Genomic DNA, 16,481 nt, shown 5'->3' with positions numbered 1-16,481 from the left:
TACATGTTCATGGCTTATATATCGAAGTCATCCAGGTCGATCCCAGATTGGGATGCGGACCACTGTCTTTTCTTAGACGCGAGATTTTGGTGACTTGACATGAAGTCTTTGGATGTTATGAATCATCAGAATTATGAAGCCCATCGTTATTTTCCGGCGACATCAGTGGCGTCGGAAGCATATTGCCACCAGCAGCAACAAGAGCAAGTGGGTTCTTCTACCTTAATCTACTGTAAATTTGTATTATATCTTAATAGTTGTGTTGCACCAGTTTTAAAGGAGTCTTTGCATTTCACGCGGTCTCTGTGAAAAGTACAGGTAATTCCTTTTGCAAAATAGGTTAAGACTTTCAGCAACTGGCTGCATATTTTGTTCAGTACTTCAACTTGTCTATTAAGTTTAGAAGCTTCGCCGTTACGGTTTTACCGTTTCCCACCTACATGTTTCATGATAAACGCATGAATTTGTTGCCACCCACTCACATTTGAATACATTTATTATTACATAATTTATTAGTCTGGTAGTAAATTATATATTTTTAATAAGAAGCTGTTTTTTCAGGCATCTGTTATTAGGCAGTGAGGTATACGCTGAATAATCATTGTCTCAGGCAATAGTGCATATTGCATATTAAAATGTTTCTACCGTGTAGATTTTTTTTAAAGCCACATTCAGTATAGTAACCGTCTCACTCTACGCAATTACAGTCGTTATTGTTGAGTCTCAGACATGACACTCACTTCTCATTCTCACACCAACAGTCAGGTTTGTTGGGATGGCTTTTAAACATTAACATTTTTAATGCTTAATAGAGAATTGAACTAAATTCTGATACAGATAGGTAGTTATATTAATGAGAGGAGTGGCAGAAACTCTTTATGAAACCTACAAATAATTGTGTTATAAATGAAAGGACTTTTGAACGTTCTGTCCTATGTACTTTAAATGAAAGTACTCATTCTTGTGTTGTTTGCATTACTGTACTTGTAAGATTTGTGGGTGATGTCAGGTCAATTGGGAGGGTATTCAGGAGTAACACAAATGTAGGGAAATTCCCACCACTTCAGATGATCTGAATGATGACCATAACTCCATTCAGCTGTAATGGTGGCCAGGAATAAAAAAGGTCTGACATCTCTCACAGCTGAGTCTGCCATGTGAGACTAATGACATATTCCCTACCCGATACTACTCTGGCCCAATCCTCTCTCTGCAGAAGAGGTTGTGCTCCTACAGCAATATGGAGGACTCAGTGGGCCTGTCTGTGCAGGGGAAGCAACTGACATCACAGAGAGCACAGCAGCAGGAGCACCTAGAGGAGAAGAGAGAAGCTGGAGAAAGAGCCCCAATGAAGGAGGCGCAGCCCACTGTGGCTCAGCACCTGAGCTCCAGGTGTGTCCTCTTCTCCTATTTCCAGGGGGACATTGGAGATGTTGTGGATGAGCACTTCTCCCGTGCGCTTGGTCAGCTCAGTGCATTCACTGCTGACTCCAACAGCGGCAAGACACCTTCAGGAGGCCTATGGAGAGGTGAGAAATGACTTAACTCAAGGTTTTTAATAGGTACTTTCTGCCTGCCGAGAATGTATGGTGTTGGACTAAGGTTGCCTGAACAACATGAACACCAGTACTACTGCGATGGCTCTCAGTTTTCTGCTTGCAATGTTCTTCAACTCAACGTGTATTCAGACTGATTTAGTATACAAGTTGTGAAATTATGTAGGAACAGTCACTACAGTTTTCTGTATTTAAAGTAGTTATTTTTCCATCTCTAAAGCATGGTGTTTTAGTCTGCTTTTCAGAGGTTGATGCAGTAGTTTCTAGTTCAGTTATTATGGTGTTGTGCACTTTTGAATTGCTCTGCTCCTTCTGCTGCAGTGACTAGAAGCTGTGTTGGGGTCCTGTGAGGATTTGTTAGACAGTGACTGACCCTCTGTTTCTGTGTTTCAGCAGGAGGCATTCCATCAGCAGAACAGTGTGGCAGTTTCCCATCATACCTTTGGAGTAGCAGCTACCCCTCCCAGAGCAGCCCCTGCCTCTCCCCCATCCATCTAGACTTCTCTACCAGGACTGTCTTTCATCCTACAGAGAGTGGCACTTCGGTGGGAAATGGGCTTCACCAACCAGGCCAGCCCCTTCCTCCCACTCCTTCGGACTCTCGGCCTTACTCTCTGGGGGATCACGCCTGGGCCAGTGACGCCCATGTCCATGGGGTTTACTCCCACATCCACCCCCGTCATGCACATCATCACCACATGCACGGTCCTGCCCTGGACCCCATATCTGAGCTCTCTGCTGCCTACTGTGCACCCACCCTGTAGCCCCATCCCCCAATGCAAGGGCACTAAACCAGAGCCTGAGACCAGCAGTACCTTCATACACAGCTGAGCCACGTTGTTCGATAGGTCAGTTGACACTTTTGACTTGAGTGCGTGTGGGGTCAGAACTGACATCTCACCTCTCCTCCCTCCCCCATATACAAACTGCAGAAGAAAAAGGCATTCAAGCTCTCCATTTTATGCCCCAGGCATTGTATGGATACACAGCGAAAACCCGTGGTATTTCTTTTATTTCATATGTTTGAGAAACAGACAAAGAGGGTGAAATTGAAGCACAGTTCCGTGATAAAGTTATTTTTTTGTGCCCCTGTTTGAAACCCAACCAGTTTTGTTCACATTTCACCCTTTCTTTCTTTTGTCCTTTCCCTCTCTGTTTGAACACCTTTGCCTTATCTGTAAATGAGGTACATTTTTACAATTGGGTACAATTTCTTATGGAAGCTTCTTTCTGGAAACCTTATTACATAATTATCTGTTGAAGAGCCAAAAAGGGCACCTTTTGTCTTGCTAACCAAGGCCCTAAAGCTGGTGAATTACAAACCATATATAAACAATAAACACCATACAAAAAAAATGGGATTACGATTGCCTACATATTGAGCTGTAAATAAATTAACTTCCGTCACTGCACAAAAGCAGTCTATTTGAAGACATCACAATAAAACATACTATTGCTTAGCTGAGAACCTCCTCAGTCCTTGTTTGCTCTCTTCCCCTGTCCCCTGTTCCCTGCTTCCTTAAGCTGAGTGATGCGGCTCAGTGTAAAAACAGACTGATCTTGATTTCAATCAGCATGAATATTTATGTGATCCAGAGTGATGCAGTTCAAGTAATGTTCAGTGTAATGATATCAAATGTAGAAATATGTGATTACAGAAAGTGGAAGTCTTATGAAATTGTATGAATCTGTGTCTATAACACATTTCAAGGGTTTCTTTTTTCCATTCAGACCAAAAAAGGCTTTGAAAAGGTACTCAATGAGTAATAGATATACAGGGATTTTTAAAACATCCTCCAAAGTACTACTCACTTGCATCTAATTGCTATTTTATACATATGTAAGGTCCCCTCTGTTGTAAATCTGCAATTTTAGACTATTTCTATATGTATGTGTATCTATATCTATATCTATGTTGATATCTACATCAAAATCTATATATACTAACACACAGGGAATATGTTGACATCATGGAAAAGTATCAATTTACAGGAAGAGGTTTGGCTAGAGCAAAGTTTACATTTACATTTACATTTATTTATTTAGCAGACGCTTTTATCCAAAGCGACTTACAAAAGTGCATACAGTAAGTACAGCGACAGTACGGGGACAGGATGTGTATAGTTCCACAATGAGACAGTTCTCAGCTGAGAGCAAGGTCTGTTTGAGGACGCAGTACTATCAGATTTGTACAATTACAGCCTATAGGGCAACTTATGCTTTTAATAATGTGATGAATGCTTGTCTCTATCGTCTTTGTTTGGAAGCATTTACTGTGTTAAATGCCTTGAAATAGTAGCTTTTATGGTGTGGTGTGACAGCGTCTTACAGCCTGACATCCATCCCTGCTCACTCATTCTTGCAACATCATTCAGAAAAGTATATCCCTCTGTTTGAATGCATCTCCTGAAAAGACACTCTAAATTTTGAACCGTTTAAGATTTGGTCTTCTTGGAAACAGGTGCATCAATATGCATCAGAGAGCTCCTCTTGACATTTCCATCTGCTGCCTTCTCCTCACTTGGCTTGCTCTCCAGAGGCCCAAATTCTCACTTTCTCACAAAGGCAGCACAACACATTCTGAAACCTGTGCCTCTCAACACGCTTGACAGGTATTAAGGAGTGCTCATTACCTGTCCTAACCCAATAGGAGTTATTGATAGATATCTGCATTGAGGCAGCATGCACATGTTTTTTGGGAGAGGAGGAAAGCCATTTCATGTATATTTTACAACAGTGGTTAATATGATATAAATTAGATGAGGACGGTGTTTAATTTGTCACTGACCTTATCAGAGTTGTTGTTGCTCAGTCTTTGGGAAGAATGTCAGCATGTAGGTCTACTGCCAAAATACAAATTACTTTGTTGTTGCATTTTTTGGTGAAGGGACAAAACCTTTTATTTGAACACAATTTGTAATCAAACAGTGATGGTGCTATGGCAATATAGTGTGCATGCCTAAAAATCACACCCCGTATGGATGTGAGGCTATGGCTAGGTTCTTGTGAAATTATTCAGCTAGGCTTGCTGCAGTTTCTAACATTCCTGTATTGATGAGAGTATCAGATTGTTGGTTAATGATTTTTTTAAAAATGAAATGAGTCGTTGTCTGGGTTTGCCGTCTTTTGTAAAACTCCTGGTTTGGACGATCACAGGCATTTCAGGGTTTTTCAAAGGGATACATGCAGTGTAATCTCTCCACCAGTAGATGGCCTCATAACTTTACCTTTAAATATTTTCATACTGTTTTTTAAGGCGAGTAATTTATATTCAAATGAAGTGACCACTCTGTAGTTATAGAACAATCAACACAAAAGAGAAGATTTAATATCAAACATTTTTAATATAATTACAAAACACTGATGTGAGACACAGGTGAACATAGTTATTACAAGCAAAAAGGTTAATAGAGTATAGAATATCACACTTCCTCTCAGCAGTAAGTTCCTATGCATGTGTTTGTAGCTTCAAGATTCAAGAAGTGACACCCTGTTTATTCTTGTCTCTCTCCTCCTCCACACCTTTTCCTTTTTTTCTCTATCTCTTTCTGGCCAGTATTACAGAAAAACAAATGTGAACATACTTGCTTATGATATTCTTAACATGCGTTAACGTGCCTAAACTTTTGAAGCATTTATCTAAATACAAACATATAATACTGCCACCCTTAGGCAGACAGAGTAGCTAGCTAGTTCCCTACAAGGGAAGCCATGCTAGACATGCATTGGTTTTTATAACCAAAAAGAAGAATCGTGGTCAACTATGACTGATTTTTAGAAAGCAATTCAAATGGATATATCATCATCTAATACATGTTAATAACACGCAGCAAATGTTCACAAGCTTTATTATTCCATAACAAAACTGTTCAAGATTTTAAAAATTAAATATGTAATTATTATACCCTAATTACAATTACAATATGCAGGAATACAATGGTAGACCCAAATGCCATGTCAATTTCACATATCTGATCAGAAACTGGCTGCTACCAGGGGCTATCCTTGAATTGAATTTAAATTTCTGATCATCACTCTTATTTTTATGGCAAAAAAAAAACATTCTCAGCAGATGCAGCTAATTGTAATAACATAGCTGTCAAAGCTTAATATAAAGTGTTACCAATGATTCTTTAAATGCTTTTTTCCATTTACACAAGCGCTTTTTGTAAAAAGCAATTGCATGTTAGGCTTGTCTCACCGGGCCAGCCTCTGCAATGGTTATTTTTCACAATATAAGTCCTCGGCCGAATGAAGCCAGTTTGTCCCACCATTGTGAGATACCGGTAATTGTCAGCAAATGACACCTCTGGTTTCAAAGCCCTAGTCGTAGTACTCAACCTAACACTCAAGATGAGTACCTCACAGAATGAGCCTCTTGGGAGCCCTTTTCTGTCAAACATTTTACAGTTAAATATCCTCTTTGAAAATATTTTCATCCAAGTGAATTTAAAATACTTAACACAATTTGATAAGATTTTTACAAACATTAAAAATAACCTGCATACCAAATATGGCCAGCATAAATAATGATTAAGTGGTGTGTTATGTGATTATGACAGCAAACATGTTTCCCAATGTCATTTTGAAACAGTGATTTGGCATGGCTGTCTCAATTCCTGACAGAAGAATGCCCACTGTGTCTATATGGTCTGTTCATGCTCATCCTAAGATTAATATTGACTGTACCTTTTGACAGAGGCTAAAGCAGATTATAAACTAATAGAAGTGTCAAGAAAGAAAATCATACTCTGCACAGATTGACCATACATGTCAACATCTCATACACAGTAAACAGTCATATTGGCATACAGAAATGTGTAAAAGGTTGAGTAGCTTCAGTGGCTTATGTGTCTTCTCATATCTTCATGACATTTTTGCTTCAAAGACCCAGTGGGACTCTGGAGTTAAACCTGTCCATAGCTACCCTTAAAAAGAGAGCACAGGGAGAAGAGACAAGGTGAAACATTACCATGCAGTGTTTGGGTTCTAGGTTCTAGATCTTGCAAATGAGTTTCCAAAACCTTTATCACGTATCTTAAATACTAGTTTCTTACACATTAAGTGGCGGCAGTGACATGGGGCCTGTCACATGCTGCACGATGGGCTGGAAGGCTCCTCCCTGCCCAGGAGAGCTCGATGACATCACAGGGGGCCACATTGGATAACCAATGGGAGGGAGGTTTGCAGCAGGAGGACTGTAGTGGTGGTGGTGATGGATGGCGCTCCCCCTAGGTTTGTCACTACGCAGAGCGATGGGCACACCCAGGTAACTGTCCTGAATGTTGATGATAAGAATAATTCAAAGCATTATTGCTAACTGTGATATCAATATTTAAATCTATGACATAAATGAGGATTAAAAAGCTGGTTCTAGTAGCTGGTTCTACACTGGAGTTGTCTGCACTGACCCGGCCATGATGAGGAGTGCCAGGTTGCAGTGCAGAGGCGGGGTGATTGCTGCCCCCTAGTGGGGACAAGGCCGTGGGAGGGAGGGCCTTCAGCATCATGTTGTGCATGATGATCTGGTGCATCTGGGCATTCTGCATGAGCATCAGCTCCACCATGTCTGAGTGAGGAACACAACACACCCAGTCACTCAGAATCAGCTCCACAGAACACACAGGAAGCATTCACAAACTCCATGCACAGCCTTTTATCCCCCCCCAAAAGGAGACCATGTGCAGAATTTCAGATACAGTCCTCATTTCCCACTCTAACTCTCATAGCCAACCCTGTGCTGGATATAACTAAATGGAGATTTAATGTTCATGTTATGAAGAAAAAGTAAAAAAGAATAAACAATAAAAATACTTAGAACATAAATAAATAAAAGGAATTACAACAATTTAATTGCCATAATTGCCATTGGTATTGGAACTAAGAGGTAAAACATATCTGAATTAATACAGGTTTTTCATGGGATTTCACATGACCAGAATAAGTTAAATGTTGGCTGAAATTGGGATTGGTCTCTAAATTGTGCAGAGACAAAGCTATCAACCCCACAGAAAAATCACCAGCAAAAGGCCTGCTGCAACTGCCTGTTGATGTGAGAGCTTGAGTTTACCTTCTTTGATGCTCCCTGACCTGACAGGCTGCAAAGGCTGTGGAGGTGGGATCTGAGCTATGAGCGGCTGTTGTTGTGGCAGCTGCTGTATTATTGTTGTTGGCTGCTGCTGCGGCATCTACAACGAAGGGGACAGAGTGCTGCTAAGACTTACAGTATAGGCACAGTGCTAATATTCCTTTGTTGAGCTTTCTGAATGCACAGTTAACATGCAGACTCCTCTGACAAGAATCGCACTCCACACTCCATTCACATGCAGATGCACTGACAGCAGTCCATTCCCTGGACCGTGGTTTTTGGGGGATGAAAGTGACTGGAGCCATTGCAGGATGGGGGGTCAGTCTCACCGTTTGCTGAATGATGCGAGGTGGTGGAGGAGGTGGAGGCGGAGGCGGAGGCGGAGGGAGTGCGGGGAGCACCGGTGGGGGCTGGTAGGTTTGGATGGGAGGTGGAGCGGGGCGGGTATCCTGTCGATATTGTCTGCGTGTCCCACCCCAGGTGTGGGGCCGTCTGTAATCCTCCAATAACTGCTGTTCCTGTTGATCACACCCGCACGCACACATGTGAACGCACACACACACACACACACATACACACACAAACACACATACATGTTCCTCGGTCTCAACCCAATCATGTTTCAGCTGCTTATTTTTCCAGGCCACTGAAGCAGAATCAGTTGGACATGCCCGGTGGCACTAAAATCCCAATGTGCAAGCGATGGCTGGAGTCAGCTGACCAGCTGTAGTCAGTCAGATATTCCTGTATTGTTTACCAGCTTGCAAATCATGACCTGGTATATGAGTATATGACTAGCTATCAACATGACAAGCAGGCAACATGGAAAAAACTGATAATCATTTGAAATTTGCCGGTGATAAGTGGTTGAATTACAAGTAAAATTCCAATTATTGCCTTATAATCTAGAAACTAGCACCAGTTTAGTCACCCTGGCCATGAAAATCTCTTCTACTACTAGCTTATTGGTCTCGAAAGTAATGCATGTAAGATACAGTAAATGCTGATTTATCAGTGACATACAAACCATAGCAGATGATTGTGATAATGATAATTACGATAATACCCTTAATCTGTGAAGCAGATCCCTTTTTCTCCGTAGTGCACTGTGTAATGCATCTTCTACACCATCAGCACTCCCTGTGTAGAATCATTGAGGAGAGATATAACAAATCAGCCACTCTATGCATTTTACAACTTTTTAATAAAAGCTTTGTGTCTGTGTCTATGGACGATGAGAATATTTTCATGATTAATCTATAGAGTTTTATCACCGTTTATAATTAATAATCTCACATTGTTGTGCTTCTTCAGCTTTTTCTCCTTTATGTATCCCTGTTTTGGAATTGCCAACTGTACATTAGTCTTGTCTCACTGTGACAACCTCTGTAATCGCACAGGACCCCTTAAGATAGATGACAAGTGTGTCCAAACTTCCATACATTTGCAGGCAGCCAACAGCTATTTTTCTCATTGCTAGTCCCACAGTGCACCACAGTAAGGTTCGTGGCCTTTGGAAGACAGGAGCTATTTCATTGATGTCATCCAAAAAACTCACGGGCGTGTGATGAATTGCAGGGTGCCTGAGGGTGGTGAGATGAGGGATGAGGGTCCTAGCAGACCTATCCACCCCTATTCCTGGTGGAACAAAGCCAATTTGTTCCCTGACTTTGGGCATATTAATTAAACTTCTAAGGCCACTATAAGAATTAGATATATAAGCCTCTATGTATATCTTTTTTTTAATGACTGAGGAAGACTTACCTTTCAAAAGTCAAACTTCATCATGTAAAAGAATGTAAAGGAAAATTTCTTTTTGAAAGTGTGTTTCTGATTAGACCCTAAAATATAAGATCCTTACTTGTGGAGAGCGCTGTTTCTGCTCTGTCATCAAGATGGTCCCTTTCATTCTCCAGTCTCTGCGGAGAAGGACAAGAATCCACAGTTGAATATGTCAAAGCAGTCTTGGCCCTTGCAGTACAACTGGGAAATTTCACCATCCCCTTTACAGACTGCCAGCAACCTGGAATACTACATTAACAGCAATTACCCACACTATTTGCAGGGATATACAATACCAGTCAAAGGTTTAGACACACCTACTCATAGAAGGGTTTTTCTTTATTTTTTTTACTATTTTCCACATTTTAGAATAATAATAAAGACATTAAAGCCATCAAATAACACAAATGGAATTATGCAGTGACCAAGAGTGTTAAACAAATCAAAACTATCTTATATTTTGGATTGTTTAAAGTAGCCAAAAAATATTTTCCAACATTTCTAGAAAGAAATTCACATCAACGTCACTAATTATATTTGTCAAAAATCAAATTTCAAGCTTTTACACATAGGTCTTAAAATCTGGTCTTGAGATCATGTCTTTGAAAACATGTTTCTCATTATCTTAATCAAGTGTGTCCAAACTTTTGAATGGTTCTGTATTCTTTAGATAATTGTAAACACTGTACTGAACCGGTAGGAGACTTATTCCCAAATGGGGATCTGTTCCTGCCACAACAGCACATGTAAAGTAGCGTAATAATGTAATCAATCAGTAATTAATGTGTGTATTTGTCTCATAACATCATTGGATAAAGACCATTTTTATAGCCAAGATGTTTTTTACAGCATACAATTAAATAAACTAAATACAAAACTGGAAAACCAGACAGCAGGAGCAAATCTGACAGAGGAGAACTGTGATGCAGGAGTTGAGTCTATACCAGTCTCACCTAGGTTAAAAGGTTCTTTCATTTTTGCAGATTCTCAGGAACTGCAAAAAGGAATGGAGCAGATGACACCAAGGTTACACTGAGGTGGCAGTGTAACTTGGTGGTAAAGAGCAGAGCTTATGACCTAAAGGTTGCCAGTTTGATTTCCACATTCGGTTGTACCTTTGGGAAAGGTACTTATAATTGCCCCCGTAAATATCCAGGTATAGAAATTGCTCTTGATAAGTTGCTCTCGATAAGAATGTCTCCTAAGCAAATGTTATATAAACAAAGCAAGAAATTGCAGCTAGCCAATACAATTACAACAACAATTACAACACTGATGCATCCAGATCCATGCATGCTGCCTCTGTATTAGCTGTATTGAAAAAAGCAATAGAAGTTTTTGGAACATGGCAACTAGTTTGTCTGTAATAAAAATAGTCGTCCTTGGTGTCCTTGCTACTGATTGTCTTCCCACATGCAGTAAACAATTGTAATATGTAAAATACAAGCAAGAGTGTAGGTGTTGGCGTAACTCCCTGTCACCCAAGAATAGAGTGTGAAAAGCATACAGAGGGAGTGCTGACTGGTGCAAAAACCACAAATGGTGCACCTGTAAAGGCAGTGGGATACCTGCATGTTGAAGGTTTGAATTTTAGGAAAAAAAGCAGGGAGGATTGAGACATAGCTTCACAGAAGTTTAAAATACAGTGCTTCAGGCACTATCATTCTTGGGTGATATTTCTCACATATAAGACAATGTCTTTGACACATCACTGACCAATCCACCCATTCACTGCAAAACATCAAAACAACACAGATAAAGAAAAGAAATAAATGTCTGTAGGAGCTCTGGTAAGTCAACGATCTCTGTTCTGTGTGAAGATAATCACTGTGTCCACCCTGAACCAAGATGTCAGAACTACAAATTTACACAATGTCTTACAGAAATGCGACAACATGTGGTTCGGTACACACCGTTGCGATGCACCTATATGATGCTGTAGATCAAAGACAGAAAAGGATACTAACCTTCTCCAGCAGCTTTAGTTTCAGCCTGGTCATCTGATCCACCATAGGGTCCGCCATGGCGGTGGAAGAGAACACTGCTGCCCAACAGAAGCGACTTTTTCACTATGCACTGGAAAGCCAAGTGGCTGCGTAGACTAGGTGAGTTAAAATGACAATGTTCAACCACACAGTTATCCCACAATTATGAAAACTGCAAGCAAGAGTGTAGCATGTAGTCATTGCCTCAACAACCGAGATCCCACATTGCCTGCTTGTGTTAGTCTCCCTTGTGTTTCCCTTTTGGTCTCCATGCCAAACCCAGGTCATCTGTCTGGTTGCTACTCTAATCTGTTTCATTCAGTCCAGCCCCACCCTACCTGCTGGTTGCTACACCTGTTCAACTATCCAAACAGCCCATCTCCAGGTGGGCAGAACCTACAGTAAAAAGCCAGGCAACACAGAGACCAAACTGAGAGAAGCAGATCACATACGTTTAAATAAATCCTACATTTTCGTCGCTTTAATTGGAATCACCACATATACACTTTCATCCAAATTAAACATGTTCAGGGAAGACTAACCGCAGTAATAATTCCTCCAGGCTAACATATTTCCTCTTGTATATTTTATTTAAGTGATAGCTGTCATCTATAATCAATGACTTACAATGCATAGGAAAATTAATTACGGAACAAAAAAAAAATCAAACCTCAAGACGAAAAAAAAAAACACATGACTACATTTAAAACATTTCCAAACAAACAAAAAACAAAATAACATATTGAAAAAGAATATTAATGTAATAGTCTAAAGAATTTGGAATGGCCAAATATAAAATGGGTGTGCATGTAAAACTTGCTCTTGCCCAGAATGTTGAACAAGGGTGTGCCTATATCCAAGAACAGAAACGCAGAAATTACCTTGGTGACGTCTCAGTGATTTCTGATGACGTTTCTCTGCTGAGCTTCACCGTTCTGTTCACGTGCTAAGGGCTCTATTTTTCATTTATCTATTTTTATTACGTATTTTTGGAGGGTTAACACAGCTTTTTTTGTCAGGAACACTTGCGCCAATAATCTTGACATTAGCCAATATCGATCGAAAATATGTGCACATGTATGTTACGCAGTAAGTTAGGTTGTACCATAGTTGATAATAGGCAAGATATTAGGAGAGGTACTGTATTTCATACCAATTAAAAGGAAGGTATTTTCCAGTACAAGAGGTTAAAGGTTTAATGACTTGCGTGAGAAAAATTATCCATTACCCTACATATAAAATCATAATATTCCGTTGTCATGAGCATAAATTAAGCCATTTTAGAGGGATTCAGATTGCAATTGAAATTAATTAGATTGAAACATTATTTACTATATGTTGTACAGTTGTATTTCAACAATATTGATTTATTCATGAGCGGTATAAATTGGCTCAGTTTTACGGTTTATTAGCTTGCTACTATAGCCATACTCTTTAAGTTACTGTGAGATTTTACACACAGTTGATTGCAGAATGCCTTGAGGATATGCTTTTCGACTAGTTCGCTTAATTTACCCGGGCTACAGGTCTACCAAGACGATTGGCTGATACGTGAAGGTAAAGGCCTCAACTGACGGGAAACCAATCAGTTACAGAAACGCATTTTGAAAACAGGGAAAGGAGGTAAATGCTGGTTTTTCCTGTGTCATACCGATAGGTGTAAAGGCGTGTCAATTAAGAGGTCATCCATCACTATTGGTTATGGATGGTATTATACATGCCCATCACACAACTATTGGTAAAGAGAAAACAGAGTCTGGAGGCACTAAGAAAACGTTTTTGGTACATTAATTTCATTGGCCAGGAAATTTCCTCTGAGCGCTTTGATTGGCGTTGTTAAGGAGGGTATTCGATAAGGGCGGAGCTGTAAGTGCTTGGCGGCCATGTTGAAATTGCTACTGACAGTTACTTCGAAGACTTTGTTGTGAAAGTGAAGAAGCGTTCACAGAGAAGAGCATTCACGACAGCGTTTTCAGATATTTATGGTTTTATTTTAGTTAGCAAATGGACCAAGATGAGAGACAGAGGAAACTCGAGGCCGGGAGAGCCAAGGTCTGTATGCATGAATTAAGCAGCAAGCTAGATAACTTGGCTAACATTAAGGCTAGCTACCTAGCACAGTAACTTGCTAAATTGGTTTGCTAGCGAATGTTAGCTTAATCCTTTTTGTGTTAGCAAATTCTCTAGCTAGCTAGCTGAAACAAACTGTATTTTGAAAATGAATACCGCTGTTCAATTTCTAGGTGCTGACTTGCTACATTTCCGCACAGGAATGTTAGAAATAAGATATAGGGAAACTGATATTATCGGTTCACTAGGTAGCTAACATAGCTGTTTAAACTCCAGCAATTTCAGAATTTCTAGCTGGCTAATAGATTTCGAAGTGTTAAGTTAGTTACCTGGTAGTTATTTAGGTACCTGATTAATGTTACTGCGGTTCTAAACTCTAGTGATACTTAGGTAAATGAGCTATGAACGACCGTTGTTCATTAGCGGTTAATATTTAGCTAGCTTGCAAACTAGTTAGCTTGTTAGCTGACAAAAAACTGGAAACCCATGGAGCAAATTCTGCAGATAGTCATCACTCATTGTTTGCCAAGTTAGCTCACTTGCAAGGTGGTTTAAATAAATGGCATAATTGTTAGCGGCTAACAAGCACGCTGACATAACCGTGGTCGATGCACGGTACAGCCGGCTAATTGTTCAAGGTTGTTTGACTTAATTAACGCTGTTAACATTAGGCAGCTAACTATTCGCTTGATGTAACCGCCACAGCGTACCCAACCTGAGCGTTATCGGTGCAAACGTTAAGTAGTTATTTAGCTAACGTTGTGATAACCTACTGACCCAACAAGACCGGAACACTGGAAATAGCGATAGCGATTGTTACTGTTGGCTATGATAACTAGCTACCCACATAATTGATATAATAGTGTGAAGAAGCCCCGTTATGTAGCTACCTTATCATAGTGCCTGGAGTTTCTCATTTAAGAATATTGTTTAGTTAGCTGGCTAGTTAAACTATGCTGTGTATGTATATTAGGTAGCAAGTTAAAGATGTTTAACGTTCGTAAATACCAGCGTCTTTTGGTAAAAACGTTGCGTAAATTCAAATATTTCTATACTAGGTAATATTTAGCAAATGTTTTCAGAATTTTGCTTTAGCCAGGTTACTGTTCCAGCCATTTATGTTTTGTTAGCGATAATTTGCTAGCCAACAGGCTACTTCCACAAATGCGCCTGCTGCGGGCCACCTGTCGACGGGATGTATCTCCAGTTACCGTTAGCAAGCTAACGTTTGCGAAATTAGCGTGAATAAATGAGAATTAAAAATAACTCCGACAGACGATCTGCAACAAAGGTGACAGATTCCCCACCGCGTTTCTTAATTGTCTTATGCTAAACGTGAGCCATTTGCGAGCGTGTGAAGAGTGCAAGCAGCTTGGCAGTAAAAGGAAAGTCGCCCGGAGATGGCCATGCGAAGTTGTGATTAGGACTGGCATGAACACCTAACAGGTGTTGCGGTTTACATCGCGCCCTTCCAACACCGCAGATATGCGCAACCTAAAGTTACATCTTCTACGTGCGCTTATAGCGGGCGAAAGGTGGCTTGATTGTCAACCATGGGTTCAACAACCAACTGCATTTGCGATAATGGTAGTCTGCTGTGTGCAAAGACGAGTGTTCACGGAAAGCATTGGCGAGGTACCCTAGTCTTGCACTGGAATTTGACACACTGCCCTCTCGGGAGGGACTGATGCCTAGAGCTGGTGGGTTTAAATATAGACTTCTAGAAGAGCTGACGATGTTAGTTACGTCTCAGCTGCTGGGGAAATACCACTGATAGGCCACCATGTGTTTTGAGCTGGGCTCATTGTATGATTTTGCTCAAAGCACTGCCGCAGTAACATACCAGCAAAACGAAACCGTAAGGCTGACAGCTTTTGCATAGGTAACGTTAGCTCTTGCGGTAGGTTGACGGCACGTCTGAACAGGGTTAGCTATTTCTGCGGAAGCTTATGAAGAAACTTTTTGTCCGTTTTCTGTTTAATGTAAGGTACATCTAAGCAGTGCAGTAAACTATTAGTATATACATCATCCAAACAAGTTTAATGAATAGTGAGTTAGCTAAAAGATGGGCTGACATTTTGGTTGAGCACCATTCAGTAGTTAAACGTAAAACTATTTGATTGCACTTTTGCTGAAATTGGTGCCATAAACTCTGCAACAATTATTTTGATTGTATCAAACACAGCTTCCAAGGTAGGCAGAGTAGTAGCAAGGCTTGGATGGAGTGTATTTGTAATCGTGGCCTATAGATGGCGTCTGAGCTCTCTTGTTATAACTCCCCATCGAGATGAAACGGGTGTCAGACCTGTATTCGTTAGACGTATTATACAGTATATTCAGTTATGACCTGTTCAGCCCCTGCGTTCGTGCATTGTTTTCATCCTTGGTCTAGCAAGTTCTAGTTTGTCACAGGAGTTTCTTCTGCTGTATTTTAGACCACACCCCTTCATGATGGTCATAAAAGCCAGCAAATCAGAACACAGCTTCAACAATGACAGAAATGGAACCTTCATTATGAAGGTTCTACGCTGCAGTGAAACTAAAATGGATCTCAGGCTTCATAAATGATGAAATTAACATTATGGTGAAAGCATCATACAAGTATTCTATCAATCAGCTGAATGAAATGGGTGGGAATAAAAGTAACCATGTTTTACCTTGTTGGTCAGTCTCACATAAAATCTGCACAGGAACATTTTCCCTGTGTATTGCTTTGTAAATACTCCCTGGGGAATGTATATTTGGCATGCTCATGATTAATATTAATCTATACAATTTTTCTTGAACAGTGGCCTGTTCTCTTAGTGTAGAGGAAATGCTAGTCCATCTGTATGAAACAAAATACAGCTGTCCCATTGTGGCCTTTGGACTGCAAGGTTAAAAATCCATCTTTAGTTATGTTTTTGCAAAGAAATGTCCAAAGAAGACTTATCCTGTGTGTTTTTGGAATTTCTTTTGCAGTCCTGCTCCAAAGGAAATGTGTTGCAGAGTTATTTGCTG

At 40.3% G+C, this 16,481-nt stretch overlaps 2 protein-coding genes across 2 annotated transcripts in view; one reads left to right on the top strand and one right to left on the bottom strand.

The window, feature by feature from the left end:
- Window positions 1-6,609: 6,609 nt before the first annotated feature.
- On the bottom strand, window positions 6,610-11,450 carry zgc:112416 (uncharacterized protein LOC550509 homolog). Its single transcript, XM_036545611.1, has 7 exons — window positions 11,394-11,450; window positions 9,506-9,563; window positions 8,711-8,784; window positions 7,974-8,162; window positions 7,627-7,744; window positions 6,996-7,125; window positions 6,610-6,799 (listed from the first exon to the last, which is right to left on the bottom strand). The coding sequence occupies exons 1-7, from the start codon at window positions 11,448-11,450 to the stop codon at window positions 6,610-6,612; spliced, it is 816 nt and encodes a 271-aa protein (XP_036401504.1).
- Window positions 11,451-13,333: 1,883 nt separating this feature from the next.
- pcnt (pericentrin) overlaps window positions 13,334-16,481 on the top strand; it is a 43,699-nt gene continuing 40,551 nt past the window's right edge. The window contains 1 exon segment of the mRNA XM_036545609.1: window positions 13,334-13,463. Within this exon segment, the coding sequence (XP_036401502.1) occupies window positions 13,416-13,463 (48 nt within the window). The 5' untranslated portion in view covers window positions 13,334-13,415.

This window comes from Megalops cyprinoides, chromosome 14, assembly GCF_013368585.1.
Source record: "Megalops cyprinoides isolate fMegCyp1 chromosome 14, fMegCyp1.pri, whole genome shotgun sequence".
Lineage (NCBI taxonomy): Eukaryota > Metazoa > Chordata > Actinopteri > Elopiformes > Megalopidae > Megalops > Megalops cyprinoides.
The sequence above is the reverse complement of the archived record's forward strand: the minus strand, read 5'-3'. Positions and strand labels throughout refer to the sequence as shown.

What these genes read in the sequence shown, in the direction of transcription:
- zgc:112416 (XM_036545611.1), bottom strand. Translation starts at nt 11,450, where the DNA reads ATGGCGGACCCTATGGTGGATCAGATGACCAGGCTGAAACTAAAGCTG. An exon ending in AACTAAAGCTGCTGGAGAAG is followed by an intron (nt 9,564 to 11,393) that starts GTTAGTATCCTT and finishes CCTTCTCCGCAG; the next exon opens with AGACTGGAGAATGAAAGGGA. An exon ending in AGAAACAGCGCTCTCCACAA is followed by an intron (nt 8,785 to 9,505) that starts GTAAGGATCTTA and finishes GATTCTACACAG; the next exon opens with GGAGTGCTGATGGTGTAGAA.